General features: G+C 41.8%; 1 protein-coding gene across 24 annotated transcripts in view; it reads right to left on the bottom strand.

The window, feature by feature from the left end:
• The window catches only part of EPB41 (erythrocyte membrane protein band 4.1), a 238,408-nt gene that overhangs the window by 20,902 nt on the left and 195,653 nt on the right, over positions 1-21,853 (bottom strand). For 13 of the 24 annotated variants that reach the window (XM_017872687.1, XM_017872677.1, XM_017872682.1 and 10 more), the window contains 2 exons: positions 2,705-3,154; positions 1,364-1,492 (listed from right to left, as the gene is read on the bottom strand). The exons of 2 other annotated variants lie outside the window; for them this stretch is intronic. In XM_017872687.1, coding sequence (XP_017728176.1) covers positions 1,364-1,492; positions 2,705-3,154 — 579 coding nt within the window. The remainder of the gene's footprint in view (positions 1-1,363; positions 1,493-2,704; positions 3,155-21,853) is intronic. 9 more of the 24 variants (XM_017872697.1, XM_017872688.1, XM_017872689.1 and 6 more) reach the window with 2 other exon arrangements.

The following is a 21,853-nucleotide window of genomic DNA, read 5'->3' as shown; positions in this document are numbered from 1 at the left end:
GGAGTGCAGTGGAGCAATCTCAGCTCACTGCAACCTCCCATGTTCAAACGATTCTCCTGCCTCATCCTCCTGAGTAGCTGGGATTACAGATGCCTGCTACTATGCCCAGCTAATTTTTGTATTTTTAGTAGAGACAGGGTTTCACCATGTTGGCCAGGCTGGTCTTGAACTCCTGACCTCGTGATCCGCCCGCCTCGGCCTCCCAAAGTGCTGGGATTACAAGCGTGAGTCACTGTGCCCAGCCCCCAGTAATCTCTTCTAAAAAGAACTATAATACCAGCACTTTGGGAGGCCGAGACGCGCAGATCACTTGAGGTCAGGAGTTTGAGACCAGCCTGGCCAACATGGTGAGCCCCAACTCTATGAAAAATACAAAAATTAGCCATGTGCGCATGACTGTAGAGGCTGAGGCAGGAGAATCACTTGAACCCAGGAGGGAGAGGTTGCAGTGAGCTGAGATTATTGTGCCACTGCACTCCAGCCTGGGCGACAGAGTGAGTGAGACTCTGTCTCAAAAAAAAAAACAAACAAACAACAACAAAAAAAAAACACTTAAGTCCTCATAACACCATGAGGTAGATATTATTAACATCATGGGCAGGGGAGATCAAGGCTCAGAGATATTCAATTACTTGTCCAGATTAGTAAGTGGAGGAGCCAGGACTTGAACTCAGGTCTTTTTGGACCCAAATCCCAAGTTCTCAACCATTACGCTAGACTGCCTTATGCAAATGGATTGGGTAGATATAAGCAATCAGATCTAAGACAATTTTGCTTTAAAAAAAAATTCAGGCAGGGCGCAGTGGCTCAAGCCTGTAATCCCAGCACTTTGGGAGGCCGAGGCGGGTGGATCACGAGGTCAGGAGATCGAGACCATCTTGGCTAACATGGTGAAACCCCATCTCTACTAAAAAAAACAAATACAAAAAACTAGCCGGGCGAGGTGGCGGGCGCCTGTAGTCCCAGCTACTCGGGAGGCTGAGGCAGGAGAATGGCGTGAGCCCGGGAGCCGGAGCTTGCAGTGAGCTGAGATCCGGCCACTGCACTCCGGCCCGGGCCACAGAGCGAGACTCTGTCTCAAAAAAAAAAAAAAAAAAAATTCAGATGGAGTTTCCTGGGCTCAGGAGATCCTCCCACATCAGCCTCCTGAGTAGCTGGGACTACAGGCACACACCAGTGTGTCCTGCTCAATATTTTGCTTTAGATAAAGTAGTCTGGGACCTTCTTAGACCAGTAATCTCTTCTAAAAGAACTGCCCCAGAAAACCTGGTATTCTTGGTGATAAATGACCAGAAACTCTGTGAAGAAAGGTTATTAATTTTGTTTGCAGCTTTTGGTTCTGAAGCATCAGACCATGTCCTACCTGGGCAGCCTCGTAAGTGATGGTCTTGGTCTCAGTGTGGACAATAGGGACGTCTTTGGTTGGGATTTCACTTTTCACAGCATTGGTATTATCTGAGATGGTGACAGTTTGTGTCTTCACCAGGGGAGGCTGTGAAGCAGTAAGGAAAGAGTTACTAGAGTGTTTCTGAAGGCAATGGAGAAGTAATCTTCTGACACTGATCTGATCAAAGTGTTAGCTTTAATTAAGTAAAGGGCTAGCTCAATCTCCAAAGGTGTTTACTTTTGCCCAAGACTTCGACAGTATTCCAAAGTAATCCTGACAAGGTGTCAAATCATGAGGGATATTAAAAAGCGGCATTACTGTAATAACTTTCATAAGCTTATTGGAAAGCTGTAAGATCAGACAGTTATGATTGGTGATATAAAACACTTCAGACTGACCTTCAGAATCTGAATATAAAATGATTTGCCAAACAGCAATCACTTTGATTTGTCCTTGTGTCTGTACCATTATAATTAAGAAAACCAGCCACATTTCCTCCACTAAGTACAAACGGTACATGAAACAGCAGTGGCAATGGAATGCATTACCCTCGACTTCATTAACTTCTTTCAAATCAATGTCAGAGATTCACTTTGGAGTTACTGAGAAGAGGCAGTATTTGGAAAACTGGAAAGAAAAAAACAATCAGTTCTACCACCACCTGGTGATTAATCCCAGAATTTCAGAAGAATGAATATTAGTGGAATATCAAAGGCCTTCTTGTCCATCTGCTCACCTTTCCCAGGTGTATAAATCACCCTGAAATTACCATTTGATTGTGATAAGGTTAAGTGGCCAACCACCTTAGCATAGGAAATCAGTGCCTATGACCCTGGAAGCTCTTGTGGGTGGGGTCAGTGGGAGTGGTGGGCTGCACAATGTGGCTGCAGTACATAAATAATTTGGGGCCTGAAATCTCATAAGAAGATGAGTTGCCCCTTTAATTAAGAGTATTTGAATTTTTTAAGCATCGTCTCAGAACACTGAAGCCTCCTCACCAAAGAAGTTGCCACAATTCACCTCTTTCCATGGCCCACACTTGAGCAAGGAAAAGATGAACACACTTAACCAGCTTCATAAAGACCGACAGCTGGAGTTTTGTTCAGTTATCAGAGAAGAAAGCATTTCTAGCCATGGAGTTAATTGCTTTGAATGAATTTCTTTGGCACAATCAAAGACTTTAATTTTACTCTGTGATTTTGAAAACAGCAGGGAGGCCACTACCCTCAGCACACCACCACCATCTCCTACACAGGACAGATTCTGGCCCTCTTCCAAAGATAGTCATTAGACCTGCATCATTGAATAAGTTACTACCTGGAAACTTCGAATGAGGGTGGGGAACTGGTTACCCACATGAAAGTCAAGAAATGATCCATTTTGTTTTCCAAGTGGCTCTCCTGGTGTAACATGTTCTTCACTACTCTCTGCCTTTTTTTCACCAGGTTGCAGCTGACAGGAAGCTGGTGTTACTGAGAACTTTAAGGCACCGGCCTGTTCCTCCATTCCTATACATTCCCCAGTTGGGCCTCTTGGCATCTCCTTAATATCAAGATAGCCAGCTGCCCCCTCCTCCTTCTCTTCTGTCTCCTTGCTGCTTATGGAGAGGGAGCCAAAGGCAAAGCTTTGCAGAGACTCCGACGGGGTGGTCATCTGGCTTTTACTAGGAACTACCGAATGCTTGGGACCCTCCCATTCAGAGTCAGGGTTAGTAGATGGCCCCTTTGTCACGACAGCCACCTCCTCTGTGCGAATGCCATTTATACTCTACAAATGAATGAACACATACAAAAGCAAGAAGATTAGGTATAAGTGGGAGAATGAACTCTGAGAATCAACAGTGATTTTTGGAAGCCTCAAAAATATTGCTACTAATATAAACTATGAATCTTAGCTGATAACATGGTCAAAAGGAAGAACTGCTGTTCACTACACATTATCAGCAGCTTAAGCAGTTCTAACCTCATTTTGGTCCTATTTCTATATCATTATTAATCTGAAAAACAATTATCCAGCAATTTATATTCCTATGGTCTTCCTTGTGTAACATACTTAAAGGAGTTACTTTGTCATTCCTAAATGTCTAAGTTATTACTAGGCACAGGACACAATGCAATTTGTGAGTCAGTCAAAATATATTTTTTTTTTTCTTTGAGACAGGGTCTCACTCTGTCACCCAGGCTGCAGTACAGTGGTATAACCATAGCTCACTGCAGCCTTGAATTCCTGGATTTAAGGGATCCTCCTGCCTCAGCCTTCAGAATAGTTAGAACTATAGGCATGCTCCACCAAAACTTGGCTAGGTTTTACATTTTTTGTAGAAACAGGGTCTCACTATGTAGTTCAGGCTGATCTCAAACTCCTGGCCTCCCATAATCCTCCCACCATGGCCTCCCACAGTGCTGGGATTACAGGCAAAATATATTCGTAAGGAACCTAATCAGGTTGAAAAATGTTTCATATTTCCAAACCGTATGTATTCTCACACTAGCCCTGCATGGAGAAGCCAAAATCTAGACTAGTTGTCAGGGAGCCAGAAGTTGAGTACATCTAGCACAGGCTTACTTCAATCATTGTCATGACATCAAACATGATATCAAAAATGGTGAAATGTTTCTTTGTAAACAATTAAAATGACCCAGCAGCTGATATGTATTTCTTCACAGATAAAAGACACAACACTTCCAACCTCCAAGAGAAATAAATCCTGGAAACACAGAGTTCCCTCCTGGGCCGAATACCTCACTCCACAGGAAAAACAGTTCTAAAGCAAGTAGTGTCAGCGCTCTGTATCTGTGGGTTCTGCATCCATAGATTCAACCAACCATGGATCAAAAGTATTTGGAAAAAAAAACTGCATCTATGCTGAATATGTGCAGACTTTTTTCTTGTCATTGTTCCTTAAAGAATACAGTATAACAACTATTTACATAGCATTTATATTGTATTAGGTATTATGAGTAATCTAGAGACGATTTAAAGTATTCAGGAGAATATGCATAGGTTATATATAAATACCATATCATTTTAAATCCAAGACTTGAGCATTTGTGGATTTTGGTATCCAGGGGAGGTCCTGGAACCAAGGTCCCACAGATACTGCGGGAGCACTGTACCTGGAAGAGCATGTGGATGAGACGATACCATCCCAGTAGATGGACCTATTCCTAAAGTTAAAAGAAAGGTGCTCTAGGTGGAAGAAGAAGGAATTCACACTAGTAGGAAATGAATGAGTCATTTGAAAAATAAATAACCTTGCCACAAAAAGAATAAAATACCTAGGAATGCCAACCAACCAGGAAGGTGAAAGATCTCTACAATACCACAGGGCTATAGTAACCAAAACAGCATGGTGAGTTGGGCATGGTGGTTCATGTCTGTAATCCCAGCACTCTGGGAGGCTGAGGCGGGCAGATCACTTGAGGTCAGGAGTTTGAGACCAGCCTGGCCAACAATGCAAAACCCCGTTTATGCCTGTAATCCCACCACTTTGGGAGGCTGAGGTGGGCAGATCACCTGAGGTCAGGAGTTCGAGACCACCCTGGCCAATGTGGCAAAATCCTGTCTCTACAAAAATACAAAAATGAGCTGGGCATGGTGGCGTGTGCCTGTAGTCCCAGCTACCTGGGAGGCTGAAGCAGGAGAATTGCTTAAACTCGGAAGGTGGAGGTTGCAGTGAGCTGGGATCAAGCCACTGCACTCCAGCCGGGGTGATAGAGTGAGACTCCGCCGCAAAAAAAAGAAAAGAAAAGAAAATGACAACGACAACAACAACAACAAAACAAACACTAGCATGGTGTACTGGTATGAAAACGGACATATGAAACAGAATAGAGAACCTAGAAATAAGGCCACACATCTACAACTATCTGATCCTCGGCAAAGCTCACAAAAACAAGCATTGAGGAAAGGAAGGATTCTCTATTCAATAAATGGTGCTGGGATAACTGGCTAGCCATATACACAAGATTGAAGCTGGATTCCTTCCTTATACCATATACAAAAGTCAACTCAAGATGGATTAAAGACTGAAATGTAAAACCCAAAACTAATAAAAACCCTGGAAGACAACCTAGGCAATAGCATTCCGAACACAGGAACTGGTAATTCTTTTTTTATTTTTTGAGACACAATCTCGCTCTGTCACCCAGGTTGGAGTGTAGTGGCGTGATCCTGGCTCACTGCAAGCTCTGTCTCCTGAGTTCAAGCCATTTTCCTGCGTCAGCCTCCAAAGTAGCTGGGACTATAGACGTGTGTCACCACGTCTGGCTAATTTTTGTATTTTTAGCAGAGACGGGGTTTCGCCATGTTAGCCAGGCTGGTCTTGATCTCCTGACCTCGTGACCTGCTCACCTTGGCCTCCCAAAGTGCTGGGATTACAAGCATGAGCCACCGCGCCCAGCCAAGAACTGGCAAAGATTTTATGATGAAGATGCCAAAAGCAATCACAACAAAAGCAAAAACTGACAAATGGGATCTAATTAAACTTAAGAGCTTCTGCACAGTGTAAGAAACTATCAATAGAGTAAACAAATAACCTACAGAATTGGAGAAAATATTTGCAAATTAAGCATCTGACAAAAGTCTAATATCCAGCATCTATAAGAAACTTAAACAAATTTACAAGAAAACAACAACCCCATTAAAAAATGGGCAAAAGGACATGAACAGACACATTTCAAAAGAAGATATACATGTGGCCAACAAGCATAAGAAAAAAGGTTCAGTATCACTGATCATTAGTAAAATGCAAACCAAAACCACAGTGAGACACTATGTCCCTCCCACCAGTTAGAATGGCTATTATTAAAAAGTCAAAAAATAACAGACGCTGGTGAGGTTGCAGAGAAAAGGGAATGCTTATACACTGTTGGTGGGAGTGTAAATTAGTTCAACCACTGTGTAAAGTAGTGTGGTGATTTCTCAAGGAGCTAAAACAGAACTAACATTTGACCCAGCAATCACATTATAAAGTGTATACCCAAAGGAATATAAATCATTTTACCATTAAGACACATGCAGGCCGGGCGCGGTGGCTCAAGCCTGTAATCCCAGCACTTTGGGAGGCCGAGACGGGTGGATCACGAGGTCAGGAGATCGAGACCATCCTGGCTAACACGGTGAAACCCCGTCTCTACTAAAAAATACAAAAAACTAGCCGGGCGAGGTGGCGGGCGCCTGTAGTCCCAGCCACTCGGGAGGCTGAGGCAGGACAATGGCGTGAACCCGGGAGGCGGAGCTTGCAGTGAGCCGAGATCCGGCCACTGCACTCCAGCCTGGGCGACAGAGCGAGACTATGTCTCAAAAAAAAAAAAAAAAAAAGACACATGCATGTGTATGTTTATTGTAGCACAATTCACAATGACAAATATATAAAATCAGCCTAAATTCCCATCAATGGCAAATTAGATAAAGAAAATGTGATATATATATACACACACACATACACATACACACACACACACACACACACACACACACACCATGGAATACTATGCAGCCATAAAAAAGAACGAGCTCATGTCCTTTGCAGGAACATGGATGGAGCTGGAGGCCATTATCCTTAGCAAACTAACACAGGAACAATAAAAGCAAACACTGCATGTTCTCATTTATAAGTGGGACCTAAATGATGAGAACACATGGATACAAGGGGAACAACAGACACCAGAGCCTACTTGGGGTGCAGGGTGGGAGGAAGGAGAGGATCAGAAAAAATAACTATTGGGTACTAGGCTTAGTACTTGGGTGACAAAATAATCTGTAAAACAAACCCCCATGACACGAATTTACCTACATAACAAACCTGCACATGTACCTAAAATAAAAGTCAAAAGAAGAAAAAGAAATAACCTAACCAAAGCCAAATGTCATGGCAAGTGACATCTGCATGTGCTCACCAGAGAGCTGTACATAAACCACTTAGGCATGAAATATTGGTAAGAGCCTTCGACCACATTATAAACCACAGAGAAACAATAAAGAAAGGAACTCTTAAGAAGGTGTTCCTGGCCGGGCACAGTGGCTCACGCCTGTAATCCCAGCACTTTGGGAGACCAAGGTGGGTGGATCACCTGAGGTTGGGAGTTCGAGCCTGTCCAACATGGAGAAACCCCATCTCTACTAAAAATACAAAATTAGCCAGGCATGGTGGCACATGCCTGTAATCCCAGCTACTCAGGAGGCTGAGGCAGGAGAACTGCTTGAACCTGGGAGGCAGAGGTTGTGGTGAGCCAAGATCGCACCATTGCATTCCATCCTGGGCAACAAGAGCGAAACTCCATCTCAAAAAAAAAAAAAAGAAGGTAAGAAGGTGTTCCTATGAATAAACAATACAGTCTGAACCAGCTTACACATTGTAGTACTCAAAGCAATGTTACATGTATTATATTAGGAAAATCACTGCTGCTCCTTAACTTGTAAACCAGCCTCCATTTTGATTAATATTAACCAGGGCTCTATAGAGGCAAGGAAAGACACACTACACACAGGAACTTCAGACCAGCTTCACTCCTAAGCCATCTTGAAACATGCAACTCAAAAGCATCTCAAACTGGCACCAGCTGAATTCATATTAGGTAGATCTTTCATTGGCTGATAACAAATATGACTTAGGATATGAAAGATGGAACTGAAAGACTGACAACAGGGCTGTCTCTGTCTGCAAATGTATCTGAGATACAGCAATTATTCTTGACAAGAATATATGAATTTCTTCATATTTAACATGAAAATAATACTTGGTTTGACTTACAGGGTTCTGAGGATCAAATACAATAACATACTGTATATGAAACCATATTGTATACTTCCTCATTTAATTCAACCAACCAATGAGCAGAGCACCTATAATGTGCTAGGGCCTGGGGGACACTAGAATGAATCTGTCATATTGTTAAGATGCTATGCTACTTTCCAGGGCACTTATCTCACTGTTTCTTTTGAGTCAGGCAAGTGGCTACAGAGCTGTTCAAAAATAGATCGGCTGGTAAAACAAATAGGCTTTCTGAAATTGCTACATGCTAGTCCTAGCATTGTGAATAGCTATCTAAACCCATTCACATGGAGAGGAACTTTGGGCTTCTTTAAATAATTTGTCACAACTGAGAAGGCTGATTAATAATCAGAAAAATACCTAAGATAATCAAGTAAGAGTCAATTTTGTGCCAGTTTGTTCAAGTGGTAAGTGGTAGTCTGTCATCAAGAAGCTATTTGTGAACTAAACATTACTTAGGTCAGCACCACCTGACCCAAACTTGCCTACTGCTGAGTTAAATTAGACAGATCAATCTATTGTTTTCCAAAGCATGTATAGAAGAGAACAATGATAAAAGCCCTAGACACAGTAATTTCAACCCAACAAATATTTACTGAGTACCTAATATGTACTAGTCTTCAGAAATAAAAGAAGAACATAGCAGTTAGGTTGGATTACCATTTATAGCACTCTCACATATGGTCAAATCAGCTTTTCCAGTTGACACTGTTATCCAGATCTCTAGGACAACAGAGACAACTATTTGTTGAGCATCCTCCCAGGGGTGCAGACAGCAACATGTTGCAAACTAAACTCATCTCTGCTGCTGTCTAGGCTTCCCTCCCCAACTTCCTCCATCATTTCTTCTTTTTTTTTTTTTCCTTTTCTTTGAGACAGGGTTTCGCTCTTGTTGCCCAGGCTGGAGTGTAATGGTGCGATGTCGGCTCACTGCAACCCCTGCCTCCCAGGTTCAAGCGATTCTCCTGCCTGAGCCTCCCAAGTAGCTGGGATTACAGGCATTCGCCACCGCACCTGGCTAATTTTGTATTTTTAGTAGAGACAGGGTTTCTCCATGTTGGTCAGGCTGGTCTTGACTTCAGGTGATCCGCCTGCTTCAGCCTCCCAAAGTGCTGGGATTACAGAAGTGAGCCACCGCATCTGGCCCCTCCATCATTTCTATCATATTGGTAGAAGGTATATCCATCCATTCAGTCATGCATGCCAGAATTCTGAGAATCATCTTCAACTCCTTCCTTATATTTATCCGCTAACCCCCAGAGATTATGTCACCAAGGCATTTTTATTCCATTTTAGTATCTCCTTTATCTATTTGCTTTAATGTTTCCCTCATCAATTCCCACATTTACTACCTTTGTTCAAGCTCTTCGCCCAAGCTGGAGTAAAGTGGTGCAATCTCAGCTCACTGAAACCTCCATCTTCCGGGTTCAAGTGATTCTCCTGCCTCAACCTCCAAGTAGCTGGGGTTACTGATGCATGCCACCATGCCCAGCTAATTTTTGTATTTTTAGTCAAGACACGGTTTCATCATGTTGGCCAGGCTGGTCTTGAACTCCTGACCTCAAGTAATCTGCCCACCACGGCCTCCCAAAGTGTTGAGATTACAGGTGTGAGCCACTGTGCCCGGCTTGTTAAAGCTCTTAGAATGCCTCATCCAGATTACCACAAATGCCATCAATAGTTTTTCTTCTTTCCTTTCTTCTTATCTCAAACCTTCCTTGAATGTGTCATCATGCTGCTGAAGTGCTTATTTCTAAAACTAAACATTGAAAATTCAATTTTCTAGTTTAAAACCCTTCATTGGGTTTTAGTAAGACAGAAAATACTTTAAAATCTGACCCTTACCTCTCTCTCCAGCTTCATCCAGCTACACCTCCACATATATCCTTCTCCCCATTACTTCAACTATTTTTAGTTCCTAGGACAGAGCATCTTTCTCTTACCTCTGTGCCTTTGTAAATGTTATTCCTTCTGCCTGGAAGTCCACACTTAGCTCAATTGTCATTTCTTCTAGATTTTCCTTGGCTGCTTAAAATATGTTTAGATAACAGTCCTCTTTTGTTCCCATTGTACCCTATCATCATTGGCATATTCATCTGTCTTTTCCATTAGACTACAAAATCCTTGGGGGATGAGAACTTGTTATTGTCTTACTTAGCTCTCTTGCTTGTACAATTTTTGGTATGTAATAGATGCTCAGTAAAACATGTTGAAGGTATGTTAGGTAAATCCAGGTCACTTGAGAACTTCTTCTTTGCTCTGTGCTATTCAGTAACTAAAATGTTTAGAAAAGCACGCTTAGGAAGAAATAAACAGTGGCTCATTTGACCAGACTCAGAGTCTAGTCCAGCATTTTATCTCCTCCATCAGTAAAATAAGAGAAACCTAATATTTTCGTATGTTTACCATGTGCCAGGTGCTGTGCTAATCACTTCAGCATGTTTTTTCATTGAATTATTGACACAATAATTATGAAGTAGTCATTATTTCTATTTTATGGATGAACAGATGGGCAGCTACTGTTTAAACTCAGATCTCTCTCTGGTTCTAGAGCCCATCTTCTTCCCATGACACCAGAAGGTATTTCAAGTAGGACCAAAGCACATGTCCTATTTATTTTACTTATGTATGTATTTATTTTTTAGAAATAGGCTCTTGCTATGTTGTTCAGGCAGGATTCAAATCCCTGGGCCCAAGGGATCTTCCCACCTCAGGCTCCCAATTAGCTAGGACTACAGGCACATGCCAGTGTGCCCAGCTTCAGGACATGTCCTATTATGCTCAAAATAACACATAGCAAACCTGACTCTAACTTTGAGAAGTACAAACAGCGTCCAAACTCCTCTTAACAGTCTGTTCTTAGTGGCTGACACTACATTTTTACATATAAGAAGGCTGAAAAGCCAGAAGACAAGACTGGTCAGAAGAAGATACAAAGTCTCCACGTCACAAGACACCCAGAATTTGGCATTTAATATCAGTAAAGAATTCTGACAGTGTTGTTGCCTTTGGCTGTGACCATCATCAAGGGCCACTGGATTATATAAGACTGCAACTGCACATACCAAATTAGCCTAAAAACTTGAAAGGGATCTTCTCAAGTAGAAGATAATATATGGCTGTGTCTGAACCATCCTCAGTGACAAAAAGGCAAAGTTGAGACTTAATGTGATTCAAAGGTGTTAATCTAGATGTTGCTTACCTGAACTGATGGGGAATCTGTAAGAAAAAAGATGCTGGCCGGGTGTGGTGGCTCACACCTGTAATCCTAGCACTTTGGGAGGCCAAGGGGGGTGGGTCACCTGAGGTCAGGAGTTCAGGACCAGCCTAGACAACGAGGCGAAGCCCCGTCTCTACTAAAAATATAAAAATCAGCCAGGCGTAGTGGTGCACACCTGTAATCCCAGCTATTCGAGAGACTGAGGAAGGAGAATCGCTTGAACCCAGGAGGTGGAGGTTGCAGTGAGCTGAAATTGTGCCACTGCACTCCAGCTTGTGCGACAGGAGGGAGGCTCCATCTCAAAGAAAAAGAAAAAGGAAAAAAGATGCTATGATAGAAAGACTGGCTGCCTATATATATAAAGTACTACAATGATATCTAGTTGATTTTAATAATATGAAAAAAAGAATACTAGACAAATATTTAATTGAACAGAAACATTATTTGAAGATTCTCAATTTCATTTAAAAAGTCAATTGCTCCTGCTAAGTATGATAATTCAGTATTTTCTTTGTTTTGGGGAAGAAAACAAGATTTTTTTTCCTAAAGGCTTTCTCTCAAAAACTATTTATGCAAAGGGATTATGTCTCAGAATCATCAGACCCTGATTATACATGTGCCTTTATGAGTTATAAATTACCCCTTTTTTGACCTATGAATTCCAGATTATTAAAAGCAGGATATGGGCTGGGCACGGTGGCTCATGCCTACAATCCCAGCACTTTGGGAGACCAAGGTGGGTGATCACCTGAGGTGGGGAGTTCGAGACCAGCCTGACCAACATGGAGAAACCCCGTCTTTACTAAAAATACAAAATTAGCCAGGCGTGGTGCCACGTGCCTGTAATCCCAGCTACTCGGGAGGCTGAGGCAGGAGAATCGCTTGAACCCAGGAGGTGGAGGTTGCAGTGAGCCGAGATTGTGCCACTGCACTCCAGCCTGGGCAACAAGAGCAAAACTCCAGCTCAAAAAAAAAAGCAAGATATGGGTGTTTTATAGGTATTTTGCTGTTGCTCCATTAAATGCAATCCAGAGTCTTTTCTTTTCAGGTTATTTTGAAGTAAGGATTTACATATTTGAAGAGACTATCAAAAGAACCACGGTTGGCTGGGCATGGCAGCTCAACCTGTAATCCCAGCACTTTGGGAGGCCGAGGCTGGCGGATCACGAGGTCAGGAGATGGAGACCATCCTGGCTAACACGGTGAAACCCTGTCTCTACTATAAATCCAAAAAATTAGCTGAGCATGGTGGTGGGCGCCTGTAGTCCCAGCTACTCGGGAGGCTGAGGCAGGAGAATGGCGTGAACCCGGGAGGCGGAACTTGCAGTGAACTGAGATTGTGCCACTGCACGCCAGCCTGGGTGACAGTGAGACTCTGTCTCAAAGAAAGAAAAAAAAAAAGAACCACAGTTATGCTTACAAGACTGTCTTATCCTTTAAGAGATCAAAGTGAAAATATATTCTGAAAATTTTTCTAAAATTTTGCTACATAAGAGCCATGTAAGAGTACCTGTGTAGTAATTTTATCCCCACACATTTAGTCACTTGTTCCCCACTTAGTGAAGACCAATTTTACCTTTGAGTGGCAATAGAAAAACAACTCCTTTCTCTATTAAAAGTAAGAAAACACACTGCTATTATCTCACTTTATCCTTCTATATAATTCAAAGACTAAACCCTCCTCTTGATCAGTTATGCTTTCTTAGCCATTTAAAAATTATATTTTCCAATGTATACATATATACACGAAAAAGATCTTAAGGTGGCCAGGCACGGTGGTTCACGCCTGTAATCCCAGCACTTTGGGAGGCTGAGGCAGGTGGATCATGAGGTCAAGAGATTGAGACCATCCTGGCCAACATGGTGAAACCTTGTCTCTACTAAAAATACAAAAATTAGTTGGGTGTGATGGCATGTGCCTATAGTCCCAGCTACTTGGGAGGCTGAGGCAGGAGAATCACTTAAACCTGGGAGACAGAGGTTGCCATGAGCCGAGATTACGCCACTGCACTCTAGCCTGGTGACAGAGTGAGACTCCATCTCAAAAAAACAAGAAAAACATTTTAAGATGTACAAAAATATTAATAATCATGGGATTGCAAACGATCTTTTGTTTGTGATTTTCTGTGTTTCCTAGCCTTTCTAAAATAAGTATGTATTAATTTTGTAATAAAGTGATTATTTTCTTATGCAAGCATTTGTATCTGGTTTCAGTAGTGAAATGATCTTTAAAACCTGAAGAGTCTAGTAAACAATTTATGCAGAAAGTGCTAAAAAATCCTTAATATCTTCCAAGCCTTTTAAAAACAGTAAAAAATAAGCCTTAATAGGTTTCTAAAAGAAAAAAGTAGTTAGAGGAAAGAATTATAAGCTAGTAACTGGTACGTAGTATAAAAGTTCTCTTTTATAAGGGGAATATCATATCAAACCTTGGTCATTTAGTTAGTTGGTTTTGAAAGTCAAAGTCAGCTGGGTGAGGTGGTTCACGCCTTTAATCCCAGCACTTTGGGAGGGTGAGGCGGGCAGATCGTTTGAGTCCAGAAGTTCGAGACCAGCCTCGATAATGTGGCAAGACCCCATCTCTACCAAAAACACAAAAAATTAGCCAGGTGTGGTGGCATGTGCCTATATTCCCAGCCACTAAGGAGGCTGAGGTGGGAGGATCACTTGAGTCTGGCAGGTGGAGGTTATAAACTTGGGGTTAAAAAAAAGTCAAAGTCGATGATAAATTTAATATATCTGTATATCCAGTGGAAAAGAAATACTTCACATTTAAGTTGTAGTTTCATTGTATTTTAATGTTTTCTGATTTAGAGGCTCATGCCCGTAATCCTAGCAATTTGGGAGGCTGAGGCAGGTGGATCATTTGAAGTCAGGAGTTTGAAACCAGCCTGGTCAACATGGTGAAATCCCGTTTCCACTAAAAATACAAAAAAATTAGCTGGGCATGGTGGCAGTTGCCTGTAATTCTAGCTACTCACAAGGCTGAGGTAGGAGAATTGCTTGAACCCGGGAGGCGGAGGTTGCAGTAAGCTGAGATCACGCCACTGCACTCCAGTCTGGGCAACAGAGCAAGACTCCATCCTAAGAAAAAAAGTGGTTATCTGTGATTTAATTCCTTAGTAAACTTTCTTCTTAGGTATCTACCTCTGAAACAGTGAAGATACTCAAAGGAAATTATCACTCTCTTGCCAAAGTCATGATGGCAATAGGGAATATAAAATATTAAAAATCAGCTGGGCGCGGTGGCTTATGCATGTAATTCCAGCACTTTGGGAGGCCGAGGCGGGTGAATCATGAGGTCAGGAGATCGAGACCAGCCTGGCCAACATGGTGAAATCCCGTCTTTACTAAAAATACAAAAATTAGCCAGGCATGGTGGTGCGTGCCTATAATCCCAGCTACTCAGGAAGCTGAGGCATGAGAATCGCTTGAACCCAGGAGGCAGAGGTTACTGTGAGCTGAGGTCACGCCACTACACTCCAGCCTGGTGACAGAGTGAGACTCCATTTACAAAAAAAAAAAAAAAAATCAAAGTATCCCCAAAACTGATCTAAACAATAACTTTAGGTTAGCGGTATACACTATAGATCGATACTATCACATCACAATTCATATCCAGAATGATTTATATTTCTTAAAATATTACTTTTTGCAAAGTAACATGAACCAAAGCAATAAAGACATGAAGTCCCTATATGGTGTTTCTTGCACTCCTGAAGTGGGCAAAGCCTATGGATTTAAGTAAAATTGGGCTTCCTTTCAGCTTTTTTTAGCAAGTTCTCAAACAGGTCCTCATTATATTTTAGAGACCATCACAACTTTGAAGAAAGAAATTGTGACAGGAGAATTAAAATGGGTATACCATGAGGCTATTTCATAAATATTCCTGAACCAAGATCCTCAGGAATAATGAATAGTTTTGGGATATATACTGTCTGTTAAGAAAGAAAATAGAATATTTCTGATTAGTCACACAACTTACAGCTATTTTATTTTATTTTATTTTATTTTATTTTATTTTGAGACGGAGTCTCGCTCTGCCGCCCAGGCTGGAGTGCAGTGGCCGGATCTCAGCTCACTGCAAGCTCCGCCTCCCGGGTTCACGCCATTCTCCTGCCTCAGCCTCCCGAGTAGCTGGGACTACAGGCGCCCGCCACCTCGCCCGGCTAATTTTTTTGTATTTTTTTAGTAGAGACGGGGTTTCACCGTGTTAGCCAGGATGGTCTCGATCTCCTGACCTCGTGATCCGCCCGTCTCGGCCTCCCTAAGTGCTGGGATTACAGGCTTGAGCCACCGTGCCCGGCCGAGCTATTTTAAAATGTCAGAGATTTATTACTGTTTCTAGCCTTAAAGCTTACCTTTCTATATTGCTATTACCCACACATTTGCTCCTTGAAATTACTACATTTTCCTCAAAAAGAGAGTCTGAGATTTAGCATATACCTCTGCAGTCACTTTACACAATGTAGCCCCCAATCCACCACATCCGTTAAACTATACCATTGTTTTTCACATTATCTTCATTTTATTTTGCATTCTGTTAAGTAAAATGAGACTTAAGGCTGGCCTTGTAATAATGATATGACCAATGCTGTAATCAGTCACCATCATCTGTGCAAGGACTTTGTGGTTTGCTGAAATATCTGAGGAAAATTTAATACATAAAACTTTTATTAGTGTTTCTATATGTCTGGGAAAAGGGATTCATTAAACTTTTTAGTAAGATTTACATAGATTGAGAAAAAGAAGTTTTGAAATGTAAAAGTAAGTGAACAGAGATGGCAGTGGGAATAGGGGGTGAGGGTGCACAGACACACATACACCCACAGAGCACATTACCCTTGCTTTGCAAACCCAGTAAGAAATGCTTTGCAGTGCAAATGCCCACAGAACCAGCAGGAATCGAGGTTATCTTGCTAAGCACAGAAGGAAGATACCCAGCAGAAGAGTCCAGCTCCTGGTTCTTAACTAAAGTAAACAATAAATATTACAGTCACTTAAATTATCAACAATATATTTAAGTATACCCCCAGATGGTCTGCAACATGCAAACTAAAAAATGTAGAATTTAATCCTGATAAGATCAGTTAATTGCGAGTGCTTTGTTTCTATATTCTTCTCTTTAACAAAACATGACAATGTTATGTCTCAGCAAAGAATGGCTTTAAGTGCCTAGGGGGAAATCTCTTAAGAGCAAAACATATGTCTTTATACATTAATATAATTATTTGTAATTTCCTATTTTGAAACATTGTATCAGTATTTCCCTAGGTTGTATAATAATCAGTAGGAACATTAGCCTGATGATTAAAACAATTTTTTTTAAGTTAAAACAAATGCTTTTAAATGGGCACTTGCAATAAAAGATAAATCAGATATGGTAATGGCTTCTTTTGCAAAAGCCATGTGTAAACAGCACATAAAGATGACAAGTCAAGCAGTAGGAGCCCATTCTTCAGCCAAAAAAGGAAACAAATGAAGACAGAAGAACAAAAATTACCGAAAAGAGAAACATCCTCTGGTTCCCACCCCCAAAAGCTTGATAAATAATAGTTCTGTACAGTTTCAGTGGAAAACTCCGGCCACTCAGAAGTTTAAAAAAGGACATTAGAATCACAAACACTCAAGATGGGGATAAACTAACAACAGAGTAACGGTGGGCTAGCAAAAGGCGATGTTAAAATTCTATCTTTCCTCTCTAGTGTGACATTCTTCGTCATGCAATACATTTCTCTTCATTCTAATTTTTCTCTCTTGGATGTACCCTCTCTTGCCTTTTTTTTTTTTTTTTTTTAAGGTTTTTTTTTTTTTTTTTTTTTTTTTTTTTTTTTTTGGTTTTGGTTTTTTTTTAAGACAGAGTCTCACTCTGTCACCCAGGCTGGAATGCTTTGGTGTGATCTCTGCTCACTGCANTTTTTTTTTTTTTTTTTAAGGTTGTATGCTATTAGTTTCTAGCTAGAAATATATCCTTAGAGTGCTCACTAGCTTCTCCATGAAACTCAGAGTCATTTTCACAGTCCTATTGCTATTCTCTGGTATATAAAGATTACGCTTGTATAAAATCTGGATAAAGGGGCTTATTCCGGAAGATGTGGGCCTTTACTAGAGTTGATAAAATTGCTTATGATAGGAAAATAATTCCACAACGCAGCTTCTCACAAAGGACAGCAAATGAAATTAGCCAATGATAATTATCCATCAAACATTGTTTTTATGATTTCCTAAATAGTGCTGTTATTAGATTATCCCCAGAACAGGTGAATGTAAAAGCAAACAGCTTCAAAATCCATGCTGGATGCAAAATTTTAACTATTAGATAATAGAAAATTTTGCCTTTACACTGCACTCACCAGCAAGAACTCCACAGATCAAATGAGTGTTCTCAAATCTGAATAGATCTACAGAAGTCAAAGTGTTTGGGCAAATATTAAAGGTTATACTAAGCATGTCTAAGAGACCAGAAGCCTTTGGTGGTCAGTTTTATTTCATTACACTATGAAGGGTAGGGGTGGAGGGATGAAGATGGAGATAAAGGAGCTATGACCAGTACAAAAACTCTGAAGTTAGAATGGAACAAAATTAAATTTGTTTGGCAGGATTTCACAGAATTCTCAGTTCTAAAAATTGATAAAAGTCATAATAAGCATTTAAGAAAATTTGATATATAGAAAACAGTTACCTTGAGGCTAGGCCCAGTGGCTCATTCCTGTAATCCCAGTATTTTGGGAGGCTGAGGTGGGCGAATCATTTCAGGTCAGGAGTTCGAGACCAGCCTGACCAACATGGTGAAACCCCATCTCTACTAAAAATACAAAATTAGCCAGGTGTGGTGGCGGGTGTCTGTAATTCCAGCTACTCAGGAGGCTGAGGCACAAGAACAGCTTGAACTTGGGAGGCGGAGGTTGCCGTGAGCCGAGACTGTACCATTGCACTCCAGCCTGGGTGACAGAGTGAGATTCTGTCTCAAAAACGAAACAAAACAAACAAAAAACCCGAGAAATAGTTACCTTGATTCTACAGAACCAATGCAACAGACAGCTATTATTAGAAAACTATTATTGAATATTAATAGAATATTAATAGAAAACTATTATTGAATATTAACTAGCTATGTTTTATCTTTTTGAGAAATCGTATAACAGTAAAATGGCTTTCTGTGTTAGCATTTTAACAAACTCATAGAAGAAAACATGGCTTTGGAGAAATACTACGAAGTTATTTTACTTAGATCACAAGGTACGTACTTTGAGCTAGTAAATAGACCACTCTAAAATGTGAAGTGTCAGGTTTTTTTTTTTTTGAGACGGAGTTTCACTCTTGTTGCCCCGGCTGGAGTGCAATGGTGCGATCTCAGCTTACTGCAACCTCCGCCTTCCAGGTTCAAGCAATTATCCTGCCTGAGCCTCCTGAGTAGCAAGGATTACAGGCATGTGCCACCACGCCTGGTTAATTTTGTATTTTTAGTAGAGACAGGATTTCTCCATGTCAGACTGGTCTTGAACGCCCGACCTCAGGTGATCCACCCGCTTTAGCCTCCCAAAGTGTTGGGATTATAGGTGTGAGCCACGGTGCCTGGCTGAAGCATCAGTTTGAAATAATCACCTGAATAATATAATAAAACCTAGAGCTGTGAGAGTTAAGATAAGAGATGGTTTACCCAAGGTGAAGTAAGAGATAAAGTGCTATACCTTCTGTTGATTTCACATTACAGGAACAAGCTCTCCTCACACCCACACATCCACACCCACACCATTCTTCACTTCTCAATAAGATTAGAGTGGCAATACTGGAGAGTTATTAACTACAAATTTGTACAGTGCTTTTAAAAAGCCCATAAAAGACGAATGCATCATACTAATATGTTTCTAACAGATGTGACAACTACATCTGTTGTAGTGACTAATTAAATCGGTTAGAAAAAAATTATTTTTAAAACTTGGCATAGTCGGCCGGGCGCGGTGGCTCAAGCCTGTAATCCCAGCACTTTGGGAGGCCGAGACGGGCGGATCACGAGGTCAGGAGATTGAGACCATCCTGGCTAACACGGTGAAACCCCGTCTCTACTAAAATACAAAACTAGCCGGGCGAGGTGGCGGGCGCCTGTAGTCCCAGCTACTCGGGAGGCTGAGGCAGGAGAATGGCGTAAACCCGGGAGGCGGAGCCTGCAGTGAGCTGAAATCTGGCCACTGCACTTCAGTCCGGGCGACAGAGCGAGACTCCGCCTCAAAAAAAAAAAAAAAAAAAAAAAAAAAAAAAAAAAAACTTGGCATAGTCAAATTAGTTCAAAGCTGATTTAAAATAACATTCTGAGAACTGAACGCTCATCAGCAGGTTGTCTCTGTCTTACAAATAAGCAAAAGACAACTAATTATTGGGCCACAGAGAAGAGTGAATATAAGGAAAAACAAGAGAAAGACTAGCTGACAGTAATCTGTTGCTGATCAGCTGAAACAGAGGTTCATTTGGATTTTTCTGGTAGTAGGTCTATGAACAATATTATTAACTCCTACTTCCTTAATGATTAGTAGCAACTAGAATCATGTTTGCAATAAATAAGATTTATTCATAAGTTTACACATTAACAGAGCAAATAATGTGAGAAAAACATCAAAGAAAATGTCCCAAAGGAACTAAAGATTTCTTAGGCTTAAATATCTTGCTGAATTGTTAATGAATAATTAATTTATTCAGCCAAGTATTAGAGCAAAAGGAGCCTGGTCAAGGGAATTGAAAGAAACATGCGCTTAGGGATTTGTTAGAAAGCACCTCCCCAAAACCAGGCTCAGTGGCTCACACCTGTAACCCCGGCACTTTGGGAGGCTGGGGAGGGTGGATGGCCTGAGCTCAGGAGTTTGAGACTGCCTGGGTAACATAGTAAAACCCTGTCTCTTAGCAAGGTGTGACACACATCTGTGGTCCCAGCAACTTGGGAGGCTGAGGGGGGAGGACTGCTTGAGGTCAAAAGGTCGAGACTTCAGTGAGATGTGATTGCACCACTGCACTCCAGTGTGGGAGACAGAGTGAGACCCTGTCTCAAAAAAAAGAAAAAAAGGGGCCAGGCACAGTGACTCACGCCTGTAATTGCAGCACGTTGGGGAGCTGAGGCAAGCAGATCATTTGAGGTCCAGAGTTCGAGACCAACTTGGCCAAAATACTAAAACTACAAAAATTACCCGGGCGTGGTGGTTCGTGCCTGTAATCCCAACTACCTGGGAGACTGAGGCAGGAGAATCGCCTGAACCCGGGAGGCAGAGGTTGTAACGAGCCAAGATTGCGCCCCTGCACTCTGGCCTGGGCCACAGAGTGAGGGTCCGTCTAAAAAAAAATAAATTTAAAAAAAAAAAAAAGAATGTCGCTTTATTCAGACTTACTGGTAAATACTGCCCAAAAAAGCTGTGAATTGGGGAATTTTCCTCAGAGAAATATATTTTTTGTTTTCTTTTTTTGGAGACGGAGTTTTGCTCTTGTCGCCCAGGCTGGAGTGCAATGGCACAATCTTGGTTCACTGCAACCTCCGCCACTCAGGTTCAAGCAATTCTCCTGGCTCAGCCTCCCAAGTAGCCAGAACTACAGGCCCACGCAATCCTGCCTGGCTAATTTTTTGTATTTTTAGTAGAGATGGGTTTTTTCCCATGTTGACCAGGCTGGTCGTGAACTCCTGACCTCAAGTGATCCTCCCACCTTGGCCTCCCAAAGTGTTGGGATTACAGGCATGAGCCACTGCACCCGGCCACTAATTAGTACTTTCAAAACAGATTTCTCGCGGGGCGTGGTGGCTCATGCCTGTAATCCCAGCACCTTGGGAGGCTGAGGAAGGTGGATCACCTGAGGTCAGAAGTTTGAGACCAGCCCAGTCAACATGGTGAAACCCCGTCTCTACTAAAAATACAAAAATTAGCCAGGCATGATGGTACGTGCCTGAAATCCCAGCTACTTGGGAGGCTGAGGTGACACAGCAAGAGTCCACCTCAAAAAAACAAAAAGGTAATAATTAGAAAGAAGGACCCTTCTAAGATGTTTTTTCTGTAGATACCCAATCTTAATTTTTTTTTTGAGACGGAGTCTCGCTCTGTCACCCAGGCTGGAGTGCAGTGGCACGATCTCGGCTCACCACAAGCTCAGCCTCCCGGGTTAAAGCCATTCTCCTGCCTCAGCCTCCCGAGTAGCTGGGACTACAGGTGCCCGTCACCATGCCCAGCTATTTTTTTTGTACTTTTTAGTAGAGACGGTGTTTCACCATGTTAGCCAGGATGGTCTCAATCTCCTGACCTCGTGATCCACCCGCCTCGGCCTCCCAAAGTGCTGGGATTACAGGCGTGAGCCACCATGCCTGGCCCCCAATCTTAAATTTATACCAGCGCTTAAAACACTAAAGTATACCAAAAGCTCAGAGTAAAAATCATTTTTCTGGCTGGGCAAGGTGGCTCACGCCTGTAATCCCAGCACTTTGGGAGGCTGAGGCAGGCGG

Source organism: Rhinopithecus bieti, unplaced genomic scaffold (assembly GCF_001698545.2).
Source record: "Rhinopithecus bieti isolate Rb0 unplaced genomic scaffold, ASM169854v2 scaffold_7649, whole genome shotgun sequence".
Taxonomy (NCBI): Eukaryota; Metazoa; Chordata; class Mammalia; order Primates; family Cercopithecidae; genus Rhinopithecus; species Rhinopithecus bieti.
Note: the sequence above shows the minus strand (reverse complement) of the source record. Positions and strands in the feature narration are given on the sequence as shown.